This window comes from Falco punctatus (genome assembly GCF_963210335.1).
Source record: "Falco punctatus genome assembly, chromosome: 5".
NCBI lineage: Eukaryota > Metazoa > Chordata > Aves > Falconiformes > Falconidae > Falco > Falco punctatus.
Genome location: NC_137584.1, coordinates 90,588,420 through 90,611,449, shown reverse-complemented (window position 1 = coordinate 90,611,449; position 23,030 = coordinate 90,588,420). Strand labels below are relative to the sequence as shown.

Here is a 23,030-nt window from a genome sequence, read left to right as displayed (position 1 = left end):
TGGATTAATGTGATATATCTCTTATATCAAGTAATCTGCGGTGGTGGTCTTTTTGCCTATCTGGACATAGTTTTTCATCAACACAAATCACTGCAATTACATGACCAGGAGAAGAGAGAAGGTTGATCGCCAGTGATAAAGCCCAAGATGGATTAGTGTTGTGTTTCTTATATCTGTGTTTCTTATCTTAAAAAGCCATCCTTAGTTGCTTTTTTTCTGGTCCAACTCTTACACTTTTTTTTTTTGTGTGTGCTTGTTTCCTGCTACTTGAGTAAGAACCACTTAAGACATTGGTAGGTTTTCTGAGTGCAAACAGAAGGGCTTTTAAGTTGTGGTTTCATGAACAGCTTTTTACTCATGGAAGTGGCATCATTTTGAGTAACTAAAGATTTTAGTGTAGTGTGCTATTGAGGTATGTTAAAAACAGTTGAAACAGTGCCATTTGAGTGTCTTCACTGGCCATATTCTCTTGGGTTTGCATTGCTCTTGGGATACTCTGGGAGATATCTAGAAACCATTGGGGAAAAATCGATGAGTTTGATGTTGGATTGTGGAAAAAAAAAAAAAAAAAAGGTAACTGCTGTAATGAAGCCAAAAGACTCATAAGTAGTAGAGTTGAACTCATACTGTTCCTGTAATACTGGGTATGTTTTAGGCTTGCTTATTTTGACTGAAACTTCCCCTTGCATTCTTGAAATGTTATGTTACGTAAGCAACTGCCATGTTGTAATCTTTATTTTGTCTGTTTTTAAAGGCATATGATGGATTTGCCAGTTTAGGAATATCACGATTGCTGGAACCTTCTGACATGGTTTTATTAGCGATACCTGACAAACTGACTGTTATGACCTATCTCTATCAAATAAGGGCGCATTTCTGTGGCCAGGAATTAAACGTGGTTCAAATAGAGGAGAACAGTAGTAAAAGCACATACAAAGTGGGTAACTATGAAACGGACACAAACAGTTCTGTCGACCAGGAAAAATTCTACGCGGAGCTGAGCGACCTGAACCGGGAGCCCGAGCTGCACCCGCCGGACAGCGGTTTGGCAGACTTTGCTTCTCAGGATGACTCCGTGTTTGTAAATGACAGTGGTGTTGGTGAATCTGAGAGCGAGCACCAAACTCCTGATGACCATTTAAGCCCAAGCACAGCTTCCCCTTCTTCTCGCAGGACTCGAAGTGACACGGATCCACAGAAATCCCAGCAGAGCTCTGGAAGGACTTCTGCGTCTGAAGAGGTTGGGCGGTGTGGTGGTACAGATGCAGCACAAGCACAGCCTGTGTTGGGGAGGAAGAAATTGCTGATAGCTGATAATTTAGACTTGAGTGACTTGGCACATGTCGGTGATGAGAAAGAGGATGTGTCTCCCACGGCTGCTGGGGAAGATAATGACAAGAAGAGACACCAGAGCTTAGACAGTACCTCTGGTTCCTCAGAGCAAGAAAAGCTGGGACGTATCGGGTCCACGGAGAGCACGAGAGCAGATCCCGGTTCGCCTGTCACAAACCCAAGTTCATCTCCTACTTCTAAGCTTGGATACTCCTTCAAAAAGGATACGGATCTCACAAAGAAACCGCATGCTTCTCTGAGGCAAACAGAATCCGAGTCTGACGGTGATGCCAGAACAGCTTTAAATCATGCGGATCAAACTGCAAAAACAGCCCAGGTAAGAAATTTAACCTGTCTTACACCTGCGAGTTGGGATGGAGTTGCTGTTCGAGTTCTTTCTCCATGTTCATAATTTGCACCGTATCGTCAGTGTAAATGGCGAGATGACCAGGGTATTTTTATTGTTGTGCCATAAATACTTCGAAAAGTAGGTGGTGCTGAAAAAGAGCCGTTACATGAAAAAATATTTTACAGGAATTGTCCTCCTGTTAATCTTTCTGATCTCTTTGATATTAAAGTTGTATTCTCAGCTGTCTGAAAGAAGATGGCTCCAAGGCTCTTGCCACTGAGGTGTGGCAACACCTTTCTTCTGAGTATTGCATACTGAAACAAAAACTGCAAAAAGGCTTATCAATTCATGGATCGATATTCAAAAACTGTAAAGTTTTGAATACTTTAAAATGTACCAAAGAGATTTCAAAATCTTGTCTGAGAAACCACACAGCCTTGTGAAAATAGCCACGATGGTGATGTAGAAACTTCAGAAAATGAAGTTACGCTGTTCATCGACTGGCGTGAAGTACAGTTACTTAACTACAGTATGACTTTCTTTTCTCTAAGGAAACAAAGTGTATGCCTAGCTACCTTGCAGATTTAGTGTGAGGATGAACGCTGAATATTATGATGAATGCTGAGTATTATCAATAAAACATATCACAAAAATACATTTAAAATGTTTTCAGCCCTGTTTACAGAATTGCCACAGCAGGCTCATGGTGTTACCTGTGACGGGCTTTCTTGAGTTTGGGCTTTCTCTGGCATTGTGTCGTTAGCTCTGGTGGGAAAGGAATATAGGAGGGTTTGGGGCACTGTGGATCGCTTCACGTATTTTTACATTTTTTCCTGAGTAAGCATCATAAAGGTTTATTTTATTGCAAGAGAAGCAGTCTGTTGATGGGTAATAATCGCCAAATATGAGTTCCATAGCCAGCTAATTTCTTTCCTTTAATTGGTGAAGTCTCATGAAGTTTCTCTTCATCATCATCTTTGTGTGCCGGGTGAGAAGGGAACGGCTTGGCCCACACACAGTGGTGGAACGGGAGGAGACGGGATGGGATGTCTTCTCTGTGAAGACTTCAATGTGCAAGCGTGTAGTGGGCCAAGAAGAAGGAAGAGATGACCCTGACGAGTTCTCTGCTGTTAAATGTCTGGGCGTTTGCACGTGGTGGTAGAACCTCGGATGGGAGCCTCAGTCAGCACCTTGAGTGTGGCTGTTGGCTCGTCCCCCCCTGGGCTCCCACCCTGCCGGCGTGGGGGCACAGCCTGCGTCTGTCCCAGGCTGCGTAGCGCAGAGCCTGGGGCCGCGGTGCCCTGCGTCCTGCCGCGTACGGGGGCCGCGGTGCTGCCTACCCAGCACCCCTCTCCTGGGCCTTCTGCTCCGCTACAGAATCGCTCACAGGTGTGGGGAAGGGACTCCTGGGGCAGTTCATAAATGAAGTAGGATCAGGCATTTTCACAGGTTTTTTTGCCCTGTACCCAGCCTCTTTGTGTTCAGTTTAAGTTATAAATGAGCGATACCCATATAAGGAGCTAACGAAGCGTTATATTTGCATACATATTAAAGTAAATAAGTAAACACATAGCACATTTAACATAGCTTCCACAAAGTCAATTATTTTTTTCCCCATTTGCAGTTTAAAGGCATTAAATGTTGATAGAAATTAAGTTTTAAGGGGAGGGGAGAGAACTCTTATTTACATTATAAAGGCCTATGACATTTTTTTTAATTTTACATTTTGATCATCTTTACTTTTCATTTCTATAGAATGCTGTCACCTCACGAAGCTGTAATCCATGTGACTCCTCACCTTTATTATATAGGAAGGCTCCTGGCTGTTAACTACTGTATAAACATCGAGTACCCTGAGGCTGCCTTGCTGTTAATTACATTTCTTTATTTTTAAGCAACGTATGTTGTCAAGACAGGAAGAACTTAAAGAACGAGCAAGAGTTCTGCTGGAGCAAGCAAGAAGAGATGCAGCTTTAAAGGCAGGGAATAAGCAGCTAACCAATACCATCATCCCAGCCCGCAACAAGCAGCTGAATGACGTAAGAAATATTGGCCAGTATGGCAGTTTACATAGTTAAAATTTATTGTATGTACATACGCTTTGGGGGGAGCGTGTCCTTGCAGGATTTTCCTTTTCCATGCTGAATTGCTCTGGTGTGTCACATCCCCTTAGTTCACTCCAGCCTGTTGCTCTTGCGGTTACAGCCAGCAGAAGGATGCCTTGGACTTCCCCGGAGGCAGAGGCCTGGGAGCACCTTCTTTGAGTGGTACTGCACTTTCTAATGGGACGAAAAACAAAAGTTACTTGTTAAATGATAGCAAAGTAATTTATGCTATTTTTGATTACTTCTCTTTTTTCAGTTAATGTAAATGCATTCCCCGTGCCTGTGATGTCAGCTATTTGCTGCCTCATAAGTGTTGTGGCAGTGAATGAAGCTGCTTGTGACAGTCTTGTAAAAGAGTTGATGGAACAATTCCCTTCTATCACCGAACTTGATTATGCTGGTGAGGTGGGAAAGTGGAGCTGGGGAATGAGCTTCAGTGTTGAAGCAGCTATGGCTGCACCTCCAGTGGCCTCCGTGGTGACCTGGAAGGATGCATACTCTCTGGAGATGAAAGCTAATTAATTTTTATGCAAACCTTCGCAATGCAGGTTTTGTGATTCCAACTATTGCGCATTAGAGCCTGTACTGGCAACTGAAAATGTAAATGTAACCGAAACATAATGATACAGAGAAAGGCTTGAATCTTTACTGCTTCACGTCTTTCAGAGCCTAGTCCTGAGGGGCAGATTCTGCTTTTTACATAATTGGGATCATACAATCAAAAAAGAAGACAGTGATTTAATGTCTCATTTCATTCTCTTAACTCTCTTGAATTCCTGCTGTACTTCTTTTTTTCTTAACAATTCTTCTCCCCAAACCGACACTTTCTTTCTACAAAATATATTCATATATATGCAGACAAGTCTTATTTTTATAATGATGACATAATAATATATAAGCAATCTTTTTATTACTTTGTATTCAAGTTTTTCCTAGATAAGTCTATTTTAGTATAAATTTCACTTTGGATTTTTTTTTTTAATTAGTCTTTCATAAATCAAACAGCATTGGAGGAGGGATAGTATAGGCAACTACTCAGGCAGAAACAACTGTAATTAAAGTTGCCTAACATTTTTTATTACAAGCTCCTATTTTCAGAGGTTTTACAACTTTGCTAGTATTTCATTGTTTGAGCTGAAGTTTTCCCCATCAGCTCTCTGCCTCGGGGTAATATTAATCTGTTTATTTATTTATTTATTGCTTCAGAAAATACTGGTCAGCTGTATTAGGTTGGATAAAGCATGGTTTTATCCATGTTAAAAAATATCTATGGGAAGAAAGTTGCATCCCCTTCTGAAACAGGAAAATCTGTTCAGAACAAAGTTGTGTTAATAGAACAGTCTCGTCAGAGAGCCTTGGAGTTCAGAAAAGTTGGTCAGTGTTGGTACATGTTGTCTGTACGGACGCAGCACAGCCAGAGCATCTTTTACCGGCGCTCCCCCAAGGATCTGGGCCCACTCTGATGCAGGGCATAGTACTGGAAAACAAAACTTGCCTTTTACACTCAAAGTCTTGCAGATGAAATCTGAGCAGGAGGAAAAGGAGCTGCCCCCATGGCACGCAGAGAGGTGTCGGGGTAGATGGTGATGGGAGGTTAAACTAGAACGAGGACTGTGTCTAGCTGAAGGATAGGTGGTGGGGACAGGGTTTTCAGGATGAGAGTCAGGATTGCGTAGCTCAGGAAGCCAGATTCCCCACAGGCCCTTATATCATTTGTTACAGAGGCTGAAAAATTAATGAGAAGCTGCGGGAAAGAGAAGGGCCGCTCTGCAGAGCCAGAGTTTCTTACTGCCTCCATCAGAAGTTCTTTACGAAGTTGGGAAGGTACCTTCAACCCACTGTACTCAAGGTGGAGGATTCCTTGATTTCTAATTTCCAACCCAGGGTTCTTGGGGGCTGATTTCTGGCAGTTTTGAATGCGCCCAGCTGTAGCCAAGTCAAGGAGAACCATGCTGTGAACAAATGGTCCTGGTCCCCCTGAAACACTGGGCGCTCTGAGCGAGCAGGTAACGGCACTCTTGTCTTGAGTTGGCTGTAACATAAGGATAACAAAAGCTCCTTGGCTCAGAAAGGTGGTATGGAGGTGTAATTTGGAAACTCTTAGATATGGTAGTGAAGAATCCCACAGACACGCTCTGGAAGAAATGAATAATTCTGTGTTCAGAGAAAAGTTTAAGTAGTGTATTTTAAACAAGGTGCAGGGCAGGCGGCAAACGATGAGGGTGCAGCGAGGAACTGAGCAGTTCTTCACCCACTGAACATTGTCAGTCGTGGCCGCTGAAGAAGACAAGTATCCTGTAGGGGAAAAAAAGTATGGGCTAAGCAATTTAAAACTGTACAGCCTTGCATTGGTTCCAATTTCGGACCGCTAGTGTAATTTCGACATTTTCTAACTTCTTGAGCGCTTGACTTACCAGGCTCAACATGCTCCTAACGCATTTCAGTGGGAAACATGCATTGTGGAAGGGGGGTGTCTTTAAGGAGGCTGGTATAGAATTCATACTTCATATAAAATATGCAGTTGCTGTATAATAATATATATTATATAGTGCTGTATATAACATATGTTATATACATATCCATATATGTGTATGTTCTGAATGGGGATGTATGTATCTAGAGGTCGTTGCTTATTTGATTTTTGGTGAATAGTACAGACTTAGTCCTGTTCAGTGTTTTCTGATCATTAAGGTTAATTAATAAGAATCTGGACTCCGAGCAGCGCTGTCTATGCCAGCGTGTGGTGATGTGCAGTGGTTAGTTACCCAAACGAGAGTTACGATCCTGGGAATCGGCGCTCAGTAGTGGGAATCGGACTGAGCTTGTTTTGGGGGTGAATTGGGAGAGATTCAAAATAAAACGGTTTAAAATAGGAAGATCTAATTTCAAATAAGAAAACTTTAAATAGGTAGTTCAGGGCCAATACTTCCAATTCTGGAAGTTTGTGGTTGCACCTTTTTTGCTACCGTCACAACAGAGCTTTGGGCAGCCCAGTCTGTCCGTGCGTGCCCTGCAGACCCGTCAGCCCAGCTGGGCCGGGCACAGTCATTCCTCACTTCTGAGAATCTTGTCCCGTAGGCTTTGCTCTGACTACATTACCTTTGCCGTATGAGAGCTAGGAGTTGCTGTTTTCTTAGTAATCAAGTGAGTACAAAGTTTGTGGGGTTGGATTGCTGCTGGAGGTCAACAAAAGGGAGGAAATTTCCAAGTCTGGTCCCTGGTCACAAATGCAGGGTATGTGCTCGCCTGGTTTGTTTTGGTAAAAGTCTTTTTTTAAAAAAAAACACCACAAAACTGTTCCTGTTTCTCCTCTAAGCACAGGGCAAATACCTTAGACCTTCTTCAGCCTAAGTCTTGCCCTTCCTCTGACAGAACCAATATTGTGTTATTTTTTTTTAGTAGTGCTGTACTCCGGGCTTGCTTTTTCTATTCTTTTCTTTTTCTATTCTTTTCTTTTTCTATTCTTTTCTTTTTCTATTCTTTTCTTTTTCTATTCTTTTCTTTTTCTTTTCTTTTTCTATTCTTTTCTTTTCCGCTTCCTCTTCGCTTCCTCTTCACTTCTTCCCCCTTTTTTAAAATCTCGATCTCTTTATTGACCACTAACTGGCCTTTCATGGGGTATTGGCTGCTTTCACATGACTTGTCCATTCTCTTGGCTGTTTACCCCTTTTTCTTGAGTCTGCTTTCTTGCTGCAGCGTGCTTCCATCCTCTTATGTTTGTGCTCTGAGGTTAGGCCCATGCCTGTATCCTCACTTGCTTTGCTTTTTTAATTTCTTTTGTAAGTCAGAAATTGATGAAGTTGTGCGAGTAGAAGAGTAAGGCACCAAATTTGCTCGTATACCCGTTAACACAGTCTCATTTTCCTCTGAAGCGCCTATTTCTCGTTGCATCCCAAGCTGTATCCTCTTCCCTTTCTTTAGTTTGTGTTTTCTTGTTCTTTCCTCTCTCTCAGGCTTTCAGCTGTGTGCCCTGGCCATTTCAGCCCCGCTTCTTCTCCTGTTTAACTTTTGTTTTCTTAATACTCTCTCCACTCGTTCTTCCCTTAGACATCTTTGCTCTGTGCCGTCAGCTCCATCAGCTTCCATTCCTGTTCAGCCCACCTGGTGTAGCCCCGTCACTCTCTGCTGGCTTCTTCTGTTTGTATCACACTAGCTCTGTTTCTTTTCTCCTGTTTCTTCCCTACTTGCAGCATGGTACAGAAGTTTTTTCACTGTTAGGTCTGCTCTTCTGGCACTTCTCAGAAGCCCTCAGTCTGCAAGCTGTACGCGTGCCAGCCTCTATGGAGGTATGTAAGCCTGTAGGCAAGTATTTGAAGTCTTTAAGAAGAGGCTGTGTTGATCAGAAACTCCTTGAAAACATGCTCGTGATTTGGGAGGATCATAGATATGGCCTTAAAATTGATGCAGCCTTTTGGAGACTGGAAGAATTAGTTTTAAGAGCTCTGTGAAGAGAGCTACTGATCCCCTCATATATCCCTTTCTCTATGGTAGATTTATAAACAGCTCAGCCTTTCTGCTTGCTTTCTTGATGTAGGTGTGCATGTAGTGACTCTTTTACGAGATGCTTCTGTCATTTCCAATCTGGTATAGCAGCTGTAATCACTTAGCTTTTAACCAGGAGAGCCTTTTTATTAGCTTACTCATTTTTATTTAACTCACCTTTTCTCATGATGAATATCACAGGGCTGGAAGGAACATATCTGCTCCCACCAGCTGTTGTGAAATAACCTGTAGTGATGGTTGTTAGCAGTAGCAGCCTGGCTGGAATGGGATGCTGGAAAGGCAAGGAGGCTGGAGCTGGTCTGCGCGACCTAACAGGCACAGGGGCAGGCTAGAGGGAGGACCAGGACGAGGGGGAAATCCTCAGGGGGCTGGAAGGGCTCTCCAGCAGGGAGCCCTCGCTTGCAGAACGTGGAGTGGAACCCATAATTCTTGGATCTCAGCATAACTCCGCTGTCAGCAAGTATCTGCGAAGGCCGGTGGCAAAATGTTCATCTTACTCTTCTTTAATGACTGGTCCGCATAAAGAATGGAAATTTACTACAGCTGTCACTTACTCTGTAAACTCAAATGGCTATGGTTATAGAGTCAGCATGATTACAGAGAATGGAATTATGAGTTAAGAAATGCACAGGCAACTTTAATTAACCTCCTTTGTGTATATGCATTATGATGCAGTCTTTAATTATGTGATCACATACTATTTTCCCCAAAGCAATTGTGTCTCATTTAGCTCAGAGGATTGAGGTGATGTAGAAGGCTGTTTGTCCAGAGGACCTCTGTCCTTTTGGTTGCAGAAACTGGAAGGTGTACAGCAAACGAAGCAGGGATTGCAAGGAGCGAAAGGATGGAGGTCACAGTTAAGGTGCTTGAAAGAATGAAATGTAGTGCTGCCTTTGCCTCAGAGTGCCCGATCAGTGCGAAGTGTTTTGAACCAAACTTGCTCCAGGTGGTCACTAATGGCGTATCCTTCCTCTCTGGATGGCCACCTGAAGCGAAGGTTTGATTTGCAAATGCACCGAGTGTTCGGGTCGGTCAGGGAAGTCATTGGAGCTGTGCTTGAGACAGAACGGGCTGCATAAAGCCAAGTGTACTGAAAAACCCCAGGTGACAGGCTTCCCCGAGCGAGCATCCAGGGTTAGATCCTTTTAGCTGGATCTCTCCCTCTCAGTTCTCATCTGAAGAACGGGGCAATACCACCACCACGGGGTGTGGTGAGAAGGGAGTGTGATTAATGCTTTTGAGGCACTTACATACTGTAGTGACGAGCACTGTAGAAAAGCCCTTGAAGAAATCAATAATTCTGTCTACAGAGCAGGATCTGAATATTGTGGAGTAAAGAACAGTGATACTTACTCATGGACCTATGTACCGAAGAATGAAAATAACCCAAAGTGTTGGGCACCACTGTAGAGCTCGGGACGGAGCAGGATGCAAATTGAGATGGTGCCCACTAGTTTTATTTCTGGTATCTCCTAAATCATGCATCACGTTCTTTTAACTTGCTCTGGCAAAGGAGACGGCTTTAGCAGGGAACGCTGTATAGCATGGAGTTCACGGTGTACAGCGCTTGTCTGGCAGGGGATGTGGTTTTCTTCCTAACACGGGCCACAGGTCGTTCCTGAGGTTATTTGGGCTTTGCACAAGCTAAGGATTCCGCCTTGGTGAATTTAGGTGCAAGGCTGGGCCACAGATATGGATTTGGCCAAAACATTTTGCATATTTGAGGTCTGGGATAGGTTCTGGGGGGCAGGAGTTCAGTACCGTGATGCCCGGGAGGGAATCGCTCTTGTCTTTTGCCTCTTGTGAAACGGGAAAACTTTCTCTTTCTTCACAGCAGTATTTGAGGATGACTACACTCAAAATTGTGGGGGTCTCCATTTGGACAATAAGTATTTAAAGCCAGATTACTATAAAACAAAAGGGTGGTTTTGGAGGGCAATCCTGATGCTGATGCTGCGCTTAAATGCAGCTGTTGCTGGCCTGCTTTCTGTGCAGAGAAAGGGTTGGGTTTACTTATCCCTGCGACCATTATTGCATAGTTATTAAAGCTGAATGACAGTTATAGCTGCCTAAATATTTTTTTAAAAAATAAAAGGTCTGGAAGAGCAGTGGGGACTATATTCAGCTTTTGTAGTAGAATTTGAAAGTACAAAGTATTTCACCGAAAAGCTGTTGCCTCCAAACATGCGAGCGCTGTCTGCGTACCGAGGGCAGCAGGAACAGGCTATGCATGAGATTGTTTCTTTCAGCTCAGAGTATTGCTTTTTATTACTCCCTTGCTCAAAGGACTTGTTGCAGCTGTATCTAATTCATATTTAATAAGCTCTTTCTACTTCAGGTGTCAATCTGTTGTCCCCACTACTTTTCATTTTCATAAATATTTGAGTGCGTAATGGTAACTTTTTTTTGCATGCACAGTGGACCGGTGGAAATGGAAGTCTTTTTAGGAAGGCTTCAGAAAGTGACAAAAACATGAGTTTCTATGCTCTTTAATTTTGATTGCATTCATTTGCACAGATATGGTTGCAAGCTGCAATAAAATAAAAATAAAGCATTATATTAAATGCTCAGAAAAAAAGCTTTATTAAATGGCCCCATTTGTTGATCATGAATCTGCTGCCCCTCTGAGCTAATAAGCTCCAAACTGTCCCGCTCTAATACGTGACCAAGAAGTAAACTCTAGGCAACACGAACAGAAGTGGTACAGGAAGCAAATTCACAGTAGGCTGCAAACCCAGGATATTTTAATTTGATTGAAAGATGCCTTAAACTCAAGTTAGCATTGCAAGTATTCTTCCCTCCAGATATTTTAACAAGTTCTTGAAAATGAGTACCGGATAGCTTTATTCAATAAATCTTTTTTCTGTGTGAAACCAGAATCCCTACTTCTGTTCCATTAGGAAAGGCATCTAGCTTTATCAGTGGATTTTTTAATATTTTTTTCCCTGTAGTGTCCTCAGTTGGAAAATAAATGCCTGTGATTGAGGTGGTAATGTTAATTCATTTAAGGAAACACTCCCAAGTTATTCCTATCTTGTTTTACAAAAAAAAAAAACAAACCCCAAAGAGAAAATCTGATCTTTATTAATTAAACATCTAACGTGAATTTATTGAGGTATAGTACTTTGCAGATGGCAGCCTTGGTCTTTTATATTAATTGGAAAATATTGATTGAAAAAAGACTAGTCTGTCATGCTAATAATTGCAACCAGATTTAGATATGATCACTAGATCTTCCTGAGATTACAAAGAAGAAGTTACCATCTAATTGGTAAAAAGATTGAACGTTATTTTGGTAATCCCTGAGCTTTGGTAACTTATTCCCTGTTGTTCATTTATATGTCTTGTCTGTATGCCACTATGAAGTGGTTAAATATGGTTTAAGCTGATAAGGCTGTGCTGTATAGTATTTACATTTCATGAGCATTCCAAGTTTTATAGCTCTTTTAACAATATACTTTTCTTTAAATGAAGGTTAGACCTGCTGACTGAACACTTCAAAACCCCAGCTGAACTGATATTTACTTCTTTATAACAACAAGCTAAGGTTGAGATAGCCTGATCTTATTTCCTTGATGGCAGTAACAAACAACTTGTTTTATGTAACGCTACTCAATACATGAAAATAAAAAAAATCTGTAACTTTCCAAGAAGGTTCTACATCTTTTGACTTCATATTTGATCTGTTTAAGCACTATGAAGTTGTGATATTTTGCTCTACAGAAACACTGTCAGAGACAACTCCCTGACGTAGCTGGGAAAATAAATCAATTAGTGCAAGTAAACTCATTTCTAAGAAGAATTAGTATGCACTGTCAGTTTTGTACCGGGAGGGATTTCACGAATAAAGTGTAACCTTTGCTAATGCAAGACAAATGTTATGCAGTTTGAGTTTTAGATATAAATGCTTGAGATTCTCAGCTGAATTTTATTGCTGTTATTTTGATAAGCTGTATCTGTTTACACCACTTAAGCATCCGGCCTAAATATAAAAATACGTGGCTATGTGTGATGTGGATGTAAATTCAAGGTGCTGCGTAGTCTGCCGCAGCTTAAACTGTGCACGCTCACAGAAAATAGGCTGTCAGTTTATTAACTGAATTTTAAGATCGTCTGAACAACGTTAGTTCAAAAACTTCAGCGTCTTCTATCCATTTATAAATATTAGCGAAAAAAAGAAAAAAGCTGTCGGTGTTTCAGGGCTGTCCCTTTGTGTACGCAGCGAGACCCGGGTTTCTTAGCATCTGGAATGCTCCTTTCCTATGGCTGCTGGCAACGGCGGGTGTGTTCTGTGTGGATGTTCGGTACACGCTGTTGTGAATCCCAGGATGATATCGGCATTACTTAGAGCTGTATTTCGCATCGCCTATTCTGTTTTTGCTCAGCATGCACAAGGGTAGAGTTAAAATCTTTATTCATTTCATTTAAAAATGTTTCTTTTGTTCTCCTTATCATGTTCTGGCTTTCCCAAGGATATATGCCTTGAACGAAAAGTCACATGTGCATTACTAATTGTGTGCCATTGTATTTACAGTTCCTAGTGGTGGCACTGTGAAGCTACTAATTCTTTTGCTTCACTTGATGTAAAATAATCTGAGTGTCTTTGATAGCAGTGAAACAGTATTAATTGTTTTGTACATTTCTTGGTCACTCTTCTTAGGTGGTCTTCATAATCTATTAGAACTTTCAGCCAGATTTTTGTAATGTCATGCCTCCAGCAGTGATTAAATTGGTAATTAATGAACAGTCCTTGGCAACATAAACCACATCCCGTTAATTTTCCCTTTTGAGTTTTTAGAAGTTGTCGTCTCTGTCAGAAAGCATTGCGCCACCTTGCTACGGCCCCTTGGCATGGAACCACAACGGCTTGATTTTTTGCAGCCATTAGTAGATCAGAGCAGTAATTTCACAGTATTTTGGTCAGGGTAATTATAGTACCAAGTACCGAGTAGAGTTGGGAATTCACACAGAAGTCCAGAAATACCAGGTGAGCTTCCTTGTGTTCACTGGGACGTTATGATTAGTTTAATTGGGCTTTGTTTGATTTCTGCCGCGGAGACTCTTTGTGCCACGGCGCTGCAGCCACTTTCCACTTTAGTGTTTCTGACCTGCATTGACAGGAACTGGTGCAAACATGAACTCTTTGAAGTGGGACTCTTTGGAGAGGGCAGCTGGGAAAGGGGGAGAGCCATGGGCGCAGTTTACTGTAGCAAAGCTGCGCACCGGACCCAGCGCTCTGCGTCTGCAGGCGATGCGCTTCGAGTTCTTTTATATTTTCAGCCGGAGCAGATGACGTTTCTGCTACGTGCGTGCAAATGTTTAGTCAATTCCTGCGTTTCAAAATGCAGTCTTTTTTTTTTTTTTTTTTTTTTTTAATTGCTGGCTTTTATATAGCACCTGCTGTTCCACCTTCCTTTGAAGATACAGTCGTCTCTCCCACCAGAAATACTGCGACTCGCCCCTTTAGTCCCGCAAACAAATCTGGGCGAATGCATTAATGAGGCTGCAGCTGCACGTAGCAGTTCACATGTCACCAAATCGTAGGTGAAGGCATTCATACTTGAGTGACTGACTATAGGTGTAGCGGCCTTCAGCAGTACATTGTGCACATTAAAGTTTAAATAGTCACTTGCCTGTTGGCTTCTGAATGAAAGGACTGTCACTGGTCACTTCTCCTGAAGCCTTAATGAAACCAAATAGTTTGCTATGAGTTTGGGGCTAACCATTGGGGTGTTTCATGCAGTCTTGTCAGTTGATGTTCATGAATTGACTTGAACGGAGATCAAAGTGTTTCTCAAAATGGAGAAGCGGGGAGAGAGACAGCTCCTTCAATTGCACCACAAGAGCTAATCAAGCCATCAGTTCTTTATGCACTCTGCGTGCCTTTAGAATTTAATACCCAATGGTTTGTCAGGACAAATTGAAATTCGGGGGTCGGGGGGGTGTCCCTCCTCAGCCTGCTGCAAATAAAGCAGACGCTTCACTCTTCTGGAGTCTCGTTTTGATAGATTCTATAATTTAGTGTAAAGCTGCGATGTTGATTAAATATTTGTGGTTAGGGGGAAAAAAAGTTAAGGTAAAGGATTTAGTGGGCATTATGCGCCTTAACGCTGTTTAAAGGTGCAGGCTTAAAGTGAAAGAGAAACTAAACTCCGGCGCGATTTTTTTGTTTGTTTCTTTCTTTCATTGGTTGCTAATGAACTTTTTTTGCTGAAACATTTTAAATTGGATTCAGAAGATAGTTTTTTGAGTGTCAGTTAAAACAAAGTCATGTGAAAATGCCTCTCTCCCTCCCTCCCTCCCTCACTCCCTCTCTCTCTTTTTAATTGATATGATTTAGGCAGAGGAAAATGGTAAGAGGGGGGGTTTCTATTGCAGAAGCAATTTTTAAGGGATTTAGTCTTATTTAGCCTGAAGGTCTTCGCACTAATGAGAGCACTTAAGTTACGTCCAGGCGTTGATTAGACAGCTCATCTATCAACTGGAGCATGAGAATTTTTATTTTAGGTACCTTTTATACATTATAAATGTATATGCTTTTTTTTTTAATTAGTTTAGACTTTATTTTGCACAAAATTTTAATTACCTTCTTTCGCATCCGAGGTGGCCGCAATGCAGCTGGCAGAGCTCAAGCAGTAACAGGGAAATACTCGAGATTTGATGAGAAATAGTATCGACACTGTATCTGTAGAAATTGGCGTGAGGAATGCAAATTGCTACCCAGATACATTCCTTAAACTGCCACGAGCCCCCTTAAAGTCTAAATACATTTATTCAGGGAATGCGGAATTATATATATTTGAAAATGCTCAACCACACACACACCCCCAAAAAAACCCTGTGAATGCTCTCTCTACCTGTAGGTTTTTTGGGCCATGTTTAAAACACAATAGCGTCTTAATTATTTTCTGAACCATTCTGAAAAGTACAGCTTTTGTAACTTTTTGACATTTCAGGTTTAAAAAAAAAAATTAAAATGTTGCCACCAGCTTGCACTATGAGCAGCCTGTAATAACAGTTAAAAAAGCTTTCTGAACTATTTGACAAGATTTCTTAGTGCTGAGGCCATATGCTGTAGCCTTTAAGCTATTTCTTCCTATCAGTTTCATTATCACCTGCCTCTGAGTCTCCAATATCATCAGTAAGCACATGCAGAATCATAATTATGCCATGTACAAGTTCTTTGATAACATGTACAGTTTTCTTCTTAATTCTTTATCAAATGCATTGATCGTGGCATGTGTGCATTGATCCAGGTCCACCATCTGGCTGTGTGTGATAAGCACAGTGGCATCTTTGCATTTCCACTGTCATTCATTGCGCTACAATTTGGCTGCAGGGGAGTAGTGGCTGGGATTAGCCCTGTTCTGCTACTTACTTGCATTTTAAGTTGACACCTCTACAGCGGCTCAGACCACATTACAAACTGAAACACATACGCACGACTTAGTGATGTGACACTCCTCAATAAGCTTACTCCACTAGCTACTCAACAATCTGTAATTGGATTTGTAGGAATAACAGCAAAAGATTTCTTAAGAATTGCTGGGGACAGAAGGTGAAGTTTTCTCATTATTGGCAAAAGGCTAGGTATAGATCCTAGGCGATTGGTATTTTCCATTAAAAAAAGCTGCCAGCAGTTTGCAGGACATTTTCAAAAAAACCCAGCAAAATAGGATCCGGGGAGTTGCAGGGTTTGCACTTTTTCTTCCCATTCTCATCACACACGAGTGGATTGGGATCCCGCCACCCTCCCCGGAAAATTAGGAGGAAGGGGGGACACCCCCCACTTTAGGAGGCACCCTGCAGGCTGCGCGGCTTTGTTCGGCTGGGAGTGCACCGGGAGCATTCCTCGGGAGGGCATGTCCTCCGGCCTCCGGCCTTGGCGCGGGGCTGGCCCCCCCCAGGAGAAGCTTCCCAGGGTGGCAGGCTGGAAGATGCTGCTCTCCGGCTTACGCATCCCACACACTTGCCAAAAGTCTTTGTTTCATAACACCACTTTTTGTTGGGTGGTTTTTTGAGTTTGTTGGTTTTTGTTGGTTTGTTGTTTTTTGGTTTTTTTAAATTATAAAGTCAAGTTTACACAAGAGAAAATCCCTAAAGTGGAGCTCGGTGAGTGTTGACTCCTACAGTGAGTAAGCAGCATCCTGAGCTGCGGGCTGTGAGCGTGCTGCGGAAAGGCGCAGCAAACGCCACGGTCGGAGTACGGGTCCGGGAGCGGGCGTTGCGCCCTTGCTGGGCGATGGCACGATTTCAGGATATTTCTCAGCCTGCACGCTTGGGACCCTGTTTGTGGGTGATGCCAACAGCATCGCAGTCGTGGTGACAGGCGTAACAGGCTCCTGGATCCGGGTGCCTGCGGTGGTGGCTGACCTTAATTACACTTCCCAGATGGGGGAGAGCACAAACTTGCCTAAGCAGAGAAAATTCCAGGGAAGAAGTTAGCGGAGGGCTTTGTGGCTGCTCTGGTTCAGGTCGGCTTTCTGGATGCTCTTTCCTGGGAGGCGGCCGGGCAGGCAGGCGGCCCTGGTGTCACTTTGCCGGGAGAGCCCCCCGTGCTGGGGCGGGTGAGGAGAGGGGGAAAACAGGGAGTGTTTGGTGTTAGGCATCGCAGCGTGCCCTTAAAACTTGCCATAGAGCCCAGTGTGGTGTGAAAGCGAAATGCATGCCTTGATCGACGTGCAGATGCGCAGCTCCTAAAGGGTTAAACGGGTTAAATCTTATTTATCTGAATAGAATGGCAGGGCTGTTTTGCAGAATGCTCCAGCACAAATACCTATGGTTCACTTTGACGTTACAATTTTTTTGTTGGTTTCTTTACTTTAAATACTTGAACTGTTAGACCTTTTACTTTTTTCTCTGAGAAAGATGTATTTGTACCAGATTAGAAAAGCTAAACTGTTTCTTTACATTGAATAATCAGCCTGTCATGACAAATCTATCTCCTTCTGCATGAGTAGGTGCCAGTTTGACTAGCTTCTTTTAGGCTCACACTGGGTTTTAAGCTGGATCCATGTGCATGACTGGCAGTGCATTTGTTGGGCCAGATCTAAGGAGCCAGGGAGCGTTCAGCTCCTTTTTGCCTACAAAAGAGCAGCCAGACAACCAGCAAGAGGCCTTGGATGTAGCACAAGGTGATACTTACTTAGTCAGCCATTCCTTTTTTCAAATACATATATTTTTTTTTTCATTCAGTAAACGAAGAGTTTCTCAATTTCACAATGACGTGAGCAATTAAATTATGAATGGGTTGTTTTTCTACAGCCAGAATCCTTCACACCAGAAATACTGTACCAAGTGAATTGTAGGTTTTGCAAACAGCATAGAAGACATTAAGAAAAAAAATGAAAAATGGCTGGCTAACGTTTCTTTAAAAACACCTCCTCGGTTTAAGACGTTTTCCAGTTTACAGCCAAGCAACCCCGTTTTACTGTGGATTTGGGGGGGTTTCTTTTTTCTTAAAGGGCAGAGCTTTGTTAAGACATTATTTGTGATTCTTCCCATTTTAGACTTTGGACTACTTCTGTTTTCATTCTGTCTGGTCTCATTAGCCCACCAGTGCCACAGATCGCGAGCCAGCAGCTGCTTTTTTATGACAGGTGATTTGATACTTTCTGTGCCATGCGTTCAGGGGGAAAAAATCTTTTCGAGCTGCACACAGCTTATGGCAGTAAGGGAGCTGGTGTGGACGCCGGGCAGAAGGCAGCAAATCTCTCAGATGTTTGTGTCTCTGTGCTGCCCACTCCCTACGATCTGACTAGCCACAGACAGCCAAAGCCGATGCACTTTTGTTTGGCGAGTGTTCCCTGCTTAGCAATTCATATTTCGCTCGCTACCTGTGTGTTTTGAGCTGTTCTGAAACGGTGGTAGAGACCAAACATAACTGTGGTCCCCAGGGTGATCAAAGGTTTAATCTGACCAGATGGAACAAACTTGAGAAAGATTTTGACTTTCCACTCTGTTTTGCAACAAGAAAGGCTGATTTTTTTTCTCCCGTCCTTTCTTTGTTAGAAAAGGCAGAGATCAGGCCATCCCCAGAGAAATGAGCAGGTGTGGCCATTTACAAGCATGTCTGGTTATATTATAAACCAACATAAGAAAAGTTTGAAATGGTTTGAAAAGATCTGCTAAACAGTTTTAATGTTTCATCCCAAATCCTATTTACTCAAACAAGAGCCGATCAAGGTCACAGTAAAATCCAGCCTGCCCAAACCTTTAAAGCTCGTGTAATTTTTTCTTATTTATTTATTTTTTTATTCTGTCTTCTCTACTAACTGAATAGGTACATTTTAGTAATCCTTGCCTCTGGACAAGCGCAGAAGTCTTTTTCTTTCTGAATGGCTAATAACAGAGCCGTTCTTCCTGTCTAATGATGAAAGAGGTGGCAGTCAAGTTCTTTCTCTTAGATGTACTGCGCACTCGGGGCAAACCATGGACAATTTTGGAACCTACAGCTACAGGAATCGCTCCCCCTCATAGGTACGGTTCGGGTTTAATTTCGTTGCCGAGGAGTATCACTAATTTACCACTCCCCCCACCCCCCAGTCTATGGACACGGTAAAGAATTTTCTTTTAAAACATCAAATAAATGCAGCTCACAGGATTACATATATTTACTTATTTATTTTTTTTTTCCTAGGGAGAGGCTAATACGTTATCAGACTTCTGGTGTAAACTCAGTTTGGATCCTCCCAAAATTCTGCCAAAGGACAACTGAAAATCCCAGGCAGAGTTGGTTTTTGTTTTCTTGAAAATGCAAAACACTGCAGAGTTTTTTGTGATTTAAGGAGCTGGGTCTCATGGGGGTGGTTGCTTGTTGTTTTGGGGTGGCTTTTCCCCTGCAGGACCCCACCTCTCTCCGTATTTTCTGCACTGGCCAGCTCTCGGCCTCTGCAGCCGCCGAGCCACGTCGCTGGCCGGGCAATGGTCTCGGAAACTGCCCCGCCAGCGTTTCACATTCAAATTCACCTTCCCAAATCCACGGCATCATTTTTGGCCAAAGCAGTGTCAGTCATTGCCGTCTGCGGCGAGTACAAAAGGGACCCCCTAATGGCAGCCATTTTTATTTGTTTCTTAAGATCCAAAGGCTGCTGAAAGAACAATTGGATAAAGTTGAGGATTGGAGAAGCTTGATTTTCTTGTTCCAGTGAAATGAAACTCCCGTCCTTTTTTTCTTCCCCTTCTCCTTAAAAGCCGGAGTCTGCTAGGGGGTTGTAGCTGTGTCAAAGCCGTTGGGATGCCACTGCTGATCACTTTAATTACTAGGACTAAGGAGGATAAAATTAAAAGTAGCACCATTGAAGCAGTGGAAGAAAGCTTGCCGAGATGTCGGTGAACTGTGAAATATAAAAATTGCATACCAATACATTTTTATAGGAGGGAAACAAGGAATTACATTACTTATTCTTGAGGAGTTTGTCCTTAAATGGTGAAGTTTTCCTCACTGTGCATCTGCGTGGCAGATCTTTAGACCATTACAAAGTAATTGGGGGAAAATAACAGAGCAAACTTTAATGTCTCTTTGGTGTGTCAGCTTCATGTCAGAGGGTGGAAGATTTTACTGAGTTTTCTCTTCCACTGTACAGGAAAGGAAAAAAAAAATAAATCACTCTGTGTGTGTTTGCGTGGCCCTGTCTTGGTGCAGAGCTTCTCTTCGTGTGTCTTTTTAAAGAAAAAAAATACCTGTGTTCATGCCTCCCTACCTCTCCCAGGCTCTTTCTAAAATCTGGGGGATTGATTTGCTGTTTAATAATCATTCCGTACCTCAAAACTGAATCTACTTCCTTGTCCTGCTCTCAGTCCCATTGCTCCTTCCACCAGTGTTCCCTCACCAGGCGCAGTCACCCAGGGCTCAGATACCTGAATTGAATTTAAGCAAGAGCTGGGCTGGTTTTCTCTTATCCTCTGGTGATGATGGGCTTAATCAGCACAAACACAAACCACAATAATCTGTGTTTGCTTGGAGATCCCCGGGATGGTAATGACTATGCTAATAATTCAGGATACAAGTTCTCTCTCAGGAGGGGGGGAGAGCAGAGGGGGACCCAGCCTGCTCAGTTTAGGGCTTTATTTTTGTCACGACCACGTAGCTGGCCTGATTTTAATCCAGCGTGCTGTAGTAGCTTCAATTGTTTGACGTTACACCACATGGGAATCTTAAGTACAAGGTTTGCATGGTTTGCTTAAAAGTCACTTAAACCAAAACCGCGAGTTCCTGTGTCCCAGGAATTACGAAGAGCAGAGATTTGAGCAGTTTTATTCCATGTAAAATTCAATGTAATGAATGTTACAGAATACTGTGGGTCGAAAGAAAGTGGGTTGCTGTGTCAGTTGGCTGGCTAGAAATTAAATTAAATTGATCTATTATGGTGCATAGGAGCAGGGGGGGAAGGTTTCCAGTTGCCTTTCTAATGTGTGCTTTACCAAATAAGTTTTTGATGGGATGTTGCTGTGCGCCTGGTGGGGGGCTGCAGGGTGGGTGCAGGCAGCCGGTGGGCCATGCTGCCTCGGGGGGGCCGGGGGAGGTAAACCCAGGCGATCTGATAGGGACCGGGGCGCTGTCACTCAGGGGCGAGATACTGCGCTGTGTCCATATACTTTGTTTACCGTAGGGTTTTATGAGTTGTAACCTGCCCATGCAAGCTGTTAATGAGGCTAAATCTTGCTGCTTGAGGATTGAATTACAGCACACCTCTGGGCTAATGGGTATAAACAGAAAGTCCCATTAGGGCTGCGTTCTGATTCAGTCATTTGCATTTTTTCTATTGTGCCGAGAACAATGCTGAGTAAATAGCTACAAACAAACAATTTACATGGAAATGGATAAAATGTACCTAATTAGTATTTTGTGCTTGTTTTATTAATGATTGCTTAAACTAAATAGCACTTAGCAGCAGCTCTCAGCAGCATCTGCAGGTGTGGGATGCTGGGTTTCGGGGCTGGTGGGAAGCCAGCCAGGAGGCTGCTCCCGAAATTGGGCACTTTGTTGTTATATTCCACTTAGTCCGGGTCAACCGCCTGTACCTGGGCTCTAGCCCAGTCATGGTGTCGGTGACACAAACTTACCGGTACATTTGACATGAAGCCAGGCTGGTTTTGTGGTGCTGATGGGCATTTCTGATGCGGCATGAGGGAGAAAAGAACCCGAGCTTTGGAAAAAATCTGGGGTTTAAGGTGAAAACCGAAATGGTTTCACTTAAGGTTTAATACTTTCTTACAGATGTGTTTGAACACATCTTTTTATTAATATTTTTTTAGTAGGGTGGGTTAGGCTTTTCCAAAATGTCATGCTGCAGAACTTTGCTCATATATGTAACTGAAGTATTATCGTCCTCCGAAGGTGGTTACGAGCTTTGGTGGGACAGCGCTAGCTGGGATGGCTCCAGCGTGGTCTCTTTAATTACTGACCAAAGCCCCACTAGTAGGATGTTTTGAAGTGGCACAAAGTCTTTTCTGCTCTGGCATCTATTGTTCTTTCATTAATTTTCATTAGTTTATTTTATATTAAAAAAAAAAAAGATATCTTCATTGAAGTTGAAGGATTAGATTCCTTTCCATGCCTCAGATTCGATGTCACTTTGCACTTTGAAGTCAGCTTGGTGATGGGAGTAACCGAGAGCAACATCTGGCTTCTCATTCCAGTTCTGTGACAGAGTATTCCTCGAACGAGTAATTCAATTTAGTAAAACCGTTTTTATAGCTCCAGTAAAACTTCTTATAGTTACTACTTTGAGACAAAAGTGTCTTAGAATTTTCAGCAAGGTACATTTATAGAACATAATTTATAAATGCTTAAAATTGCAAAGAATTAGGTTTCCAATGCATTAATAATTTGGGGAATGCTTTAAAAAAAAATATCTTGATTCATGGATGTCTTTAAAAATTGTGGTGTGACACCCAACTGATATCGAGCATCCTATTTATAATGTGGGCCAAGCACCATGCTGTAAACCAGTTACTATCATGATGATCAGATTGAGAATGAAATTGCATTTCTGTCAATTACTGAGTTGGCAACTGTTCAATATATCTTAGCAGCAAGATGAAGAGCGGCGTCGGCAGCTGAGAGAGAGAGCTCGTCAGCTAATAGCAGAAGCTCGATCTGGAGTGAAGATGTCAGAACTTCCTAGCTACAGTGAAATGGCTGCAGAAAAGTTGAAAGAAAGGTCAAAGGCATCTGGAGGTGAGCTGAGGAACCTTGTATCTTATTCCTATGGCAACCTAGAAACCAGAGACCTTTTTGGGTATCACTTTTATTTACACTTCAAGTGGTTGTTGTTCATCAGGTGCACATATCAAAAGACCTGGCCGTAGATACGTTTCCGAAATCAGCGTTGTGTCACTTAATTTCCAGCAATTAACAGGAAAGCATATGTGTGATTGAAAGAAAAAGATGGGATATGAACAAGTCGCTCGTATTGGCTCTTTATTGACAGATTTGACGTTACCTACAGTTTTTTAAAATTTTATGATTGTTGGTTAAAATCTCCTCAATATCTAGATTTTACATAGGAGCGTGAACATAATTTTGGGGAAAAACGACATTATAAATACTTAATTTTGTATTAAATGTGTTCAAAAGACTGCTTGGGTAGAGAATTTTAAGGCAGCCCATGGGAGGTGGGGAAACAACCTTTTGATTTTAAATGGTGGTCTTTTGACATACCACTTGCCTTTACAGGTTTTGAGTTGTAATATTGCTATAATGTTATTAAACTGACTTTGAAATGTCATTAAAATTC

General features: G+C 42.4%; 1 protein-coding gene across 9 annotated transcripts in view; it reads left to right on the top strand.

The window, feature by feature from the left end:
• Positions 1-23,030, top strand: part of EHBP1 (EH domain binding protein 1) — a 226,527-nt gene that overhangs the window by 151,246 nt on the left and 52,251 nt on the right. For 7 of the 9 annotated variants that reach the window (XM_080389552.1, XM_080389551.1, XM_080389559.1 and 4 more), the window contains 3 exons: positions 755-1,669; positions 3,577-3,720; positions 22,324-22,471. In XM_080389552.1, the coding sequence (XP_080245678.1) occupies positions 755-1,669; positions 3,577-3,720; positions 22,324-22,471 (1,207 nt within the window). The remainder of the gene's footprint in view (positions 1-754; positions 1,670-3,576; positions 3,721-22,323; positions 22,472-23,030) is intronic. The other 2 variants (XM_080389553.1, XM_080389556.1) reach the window with 1 other exon arrangement.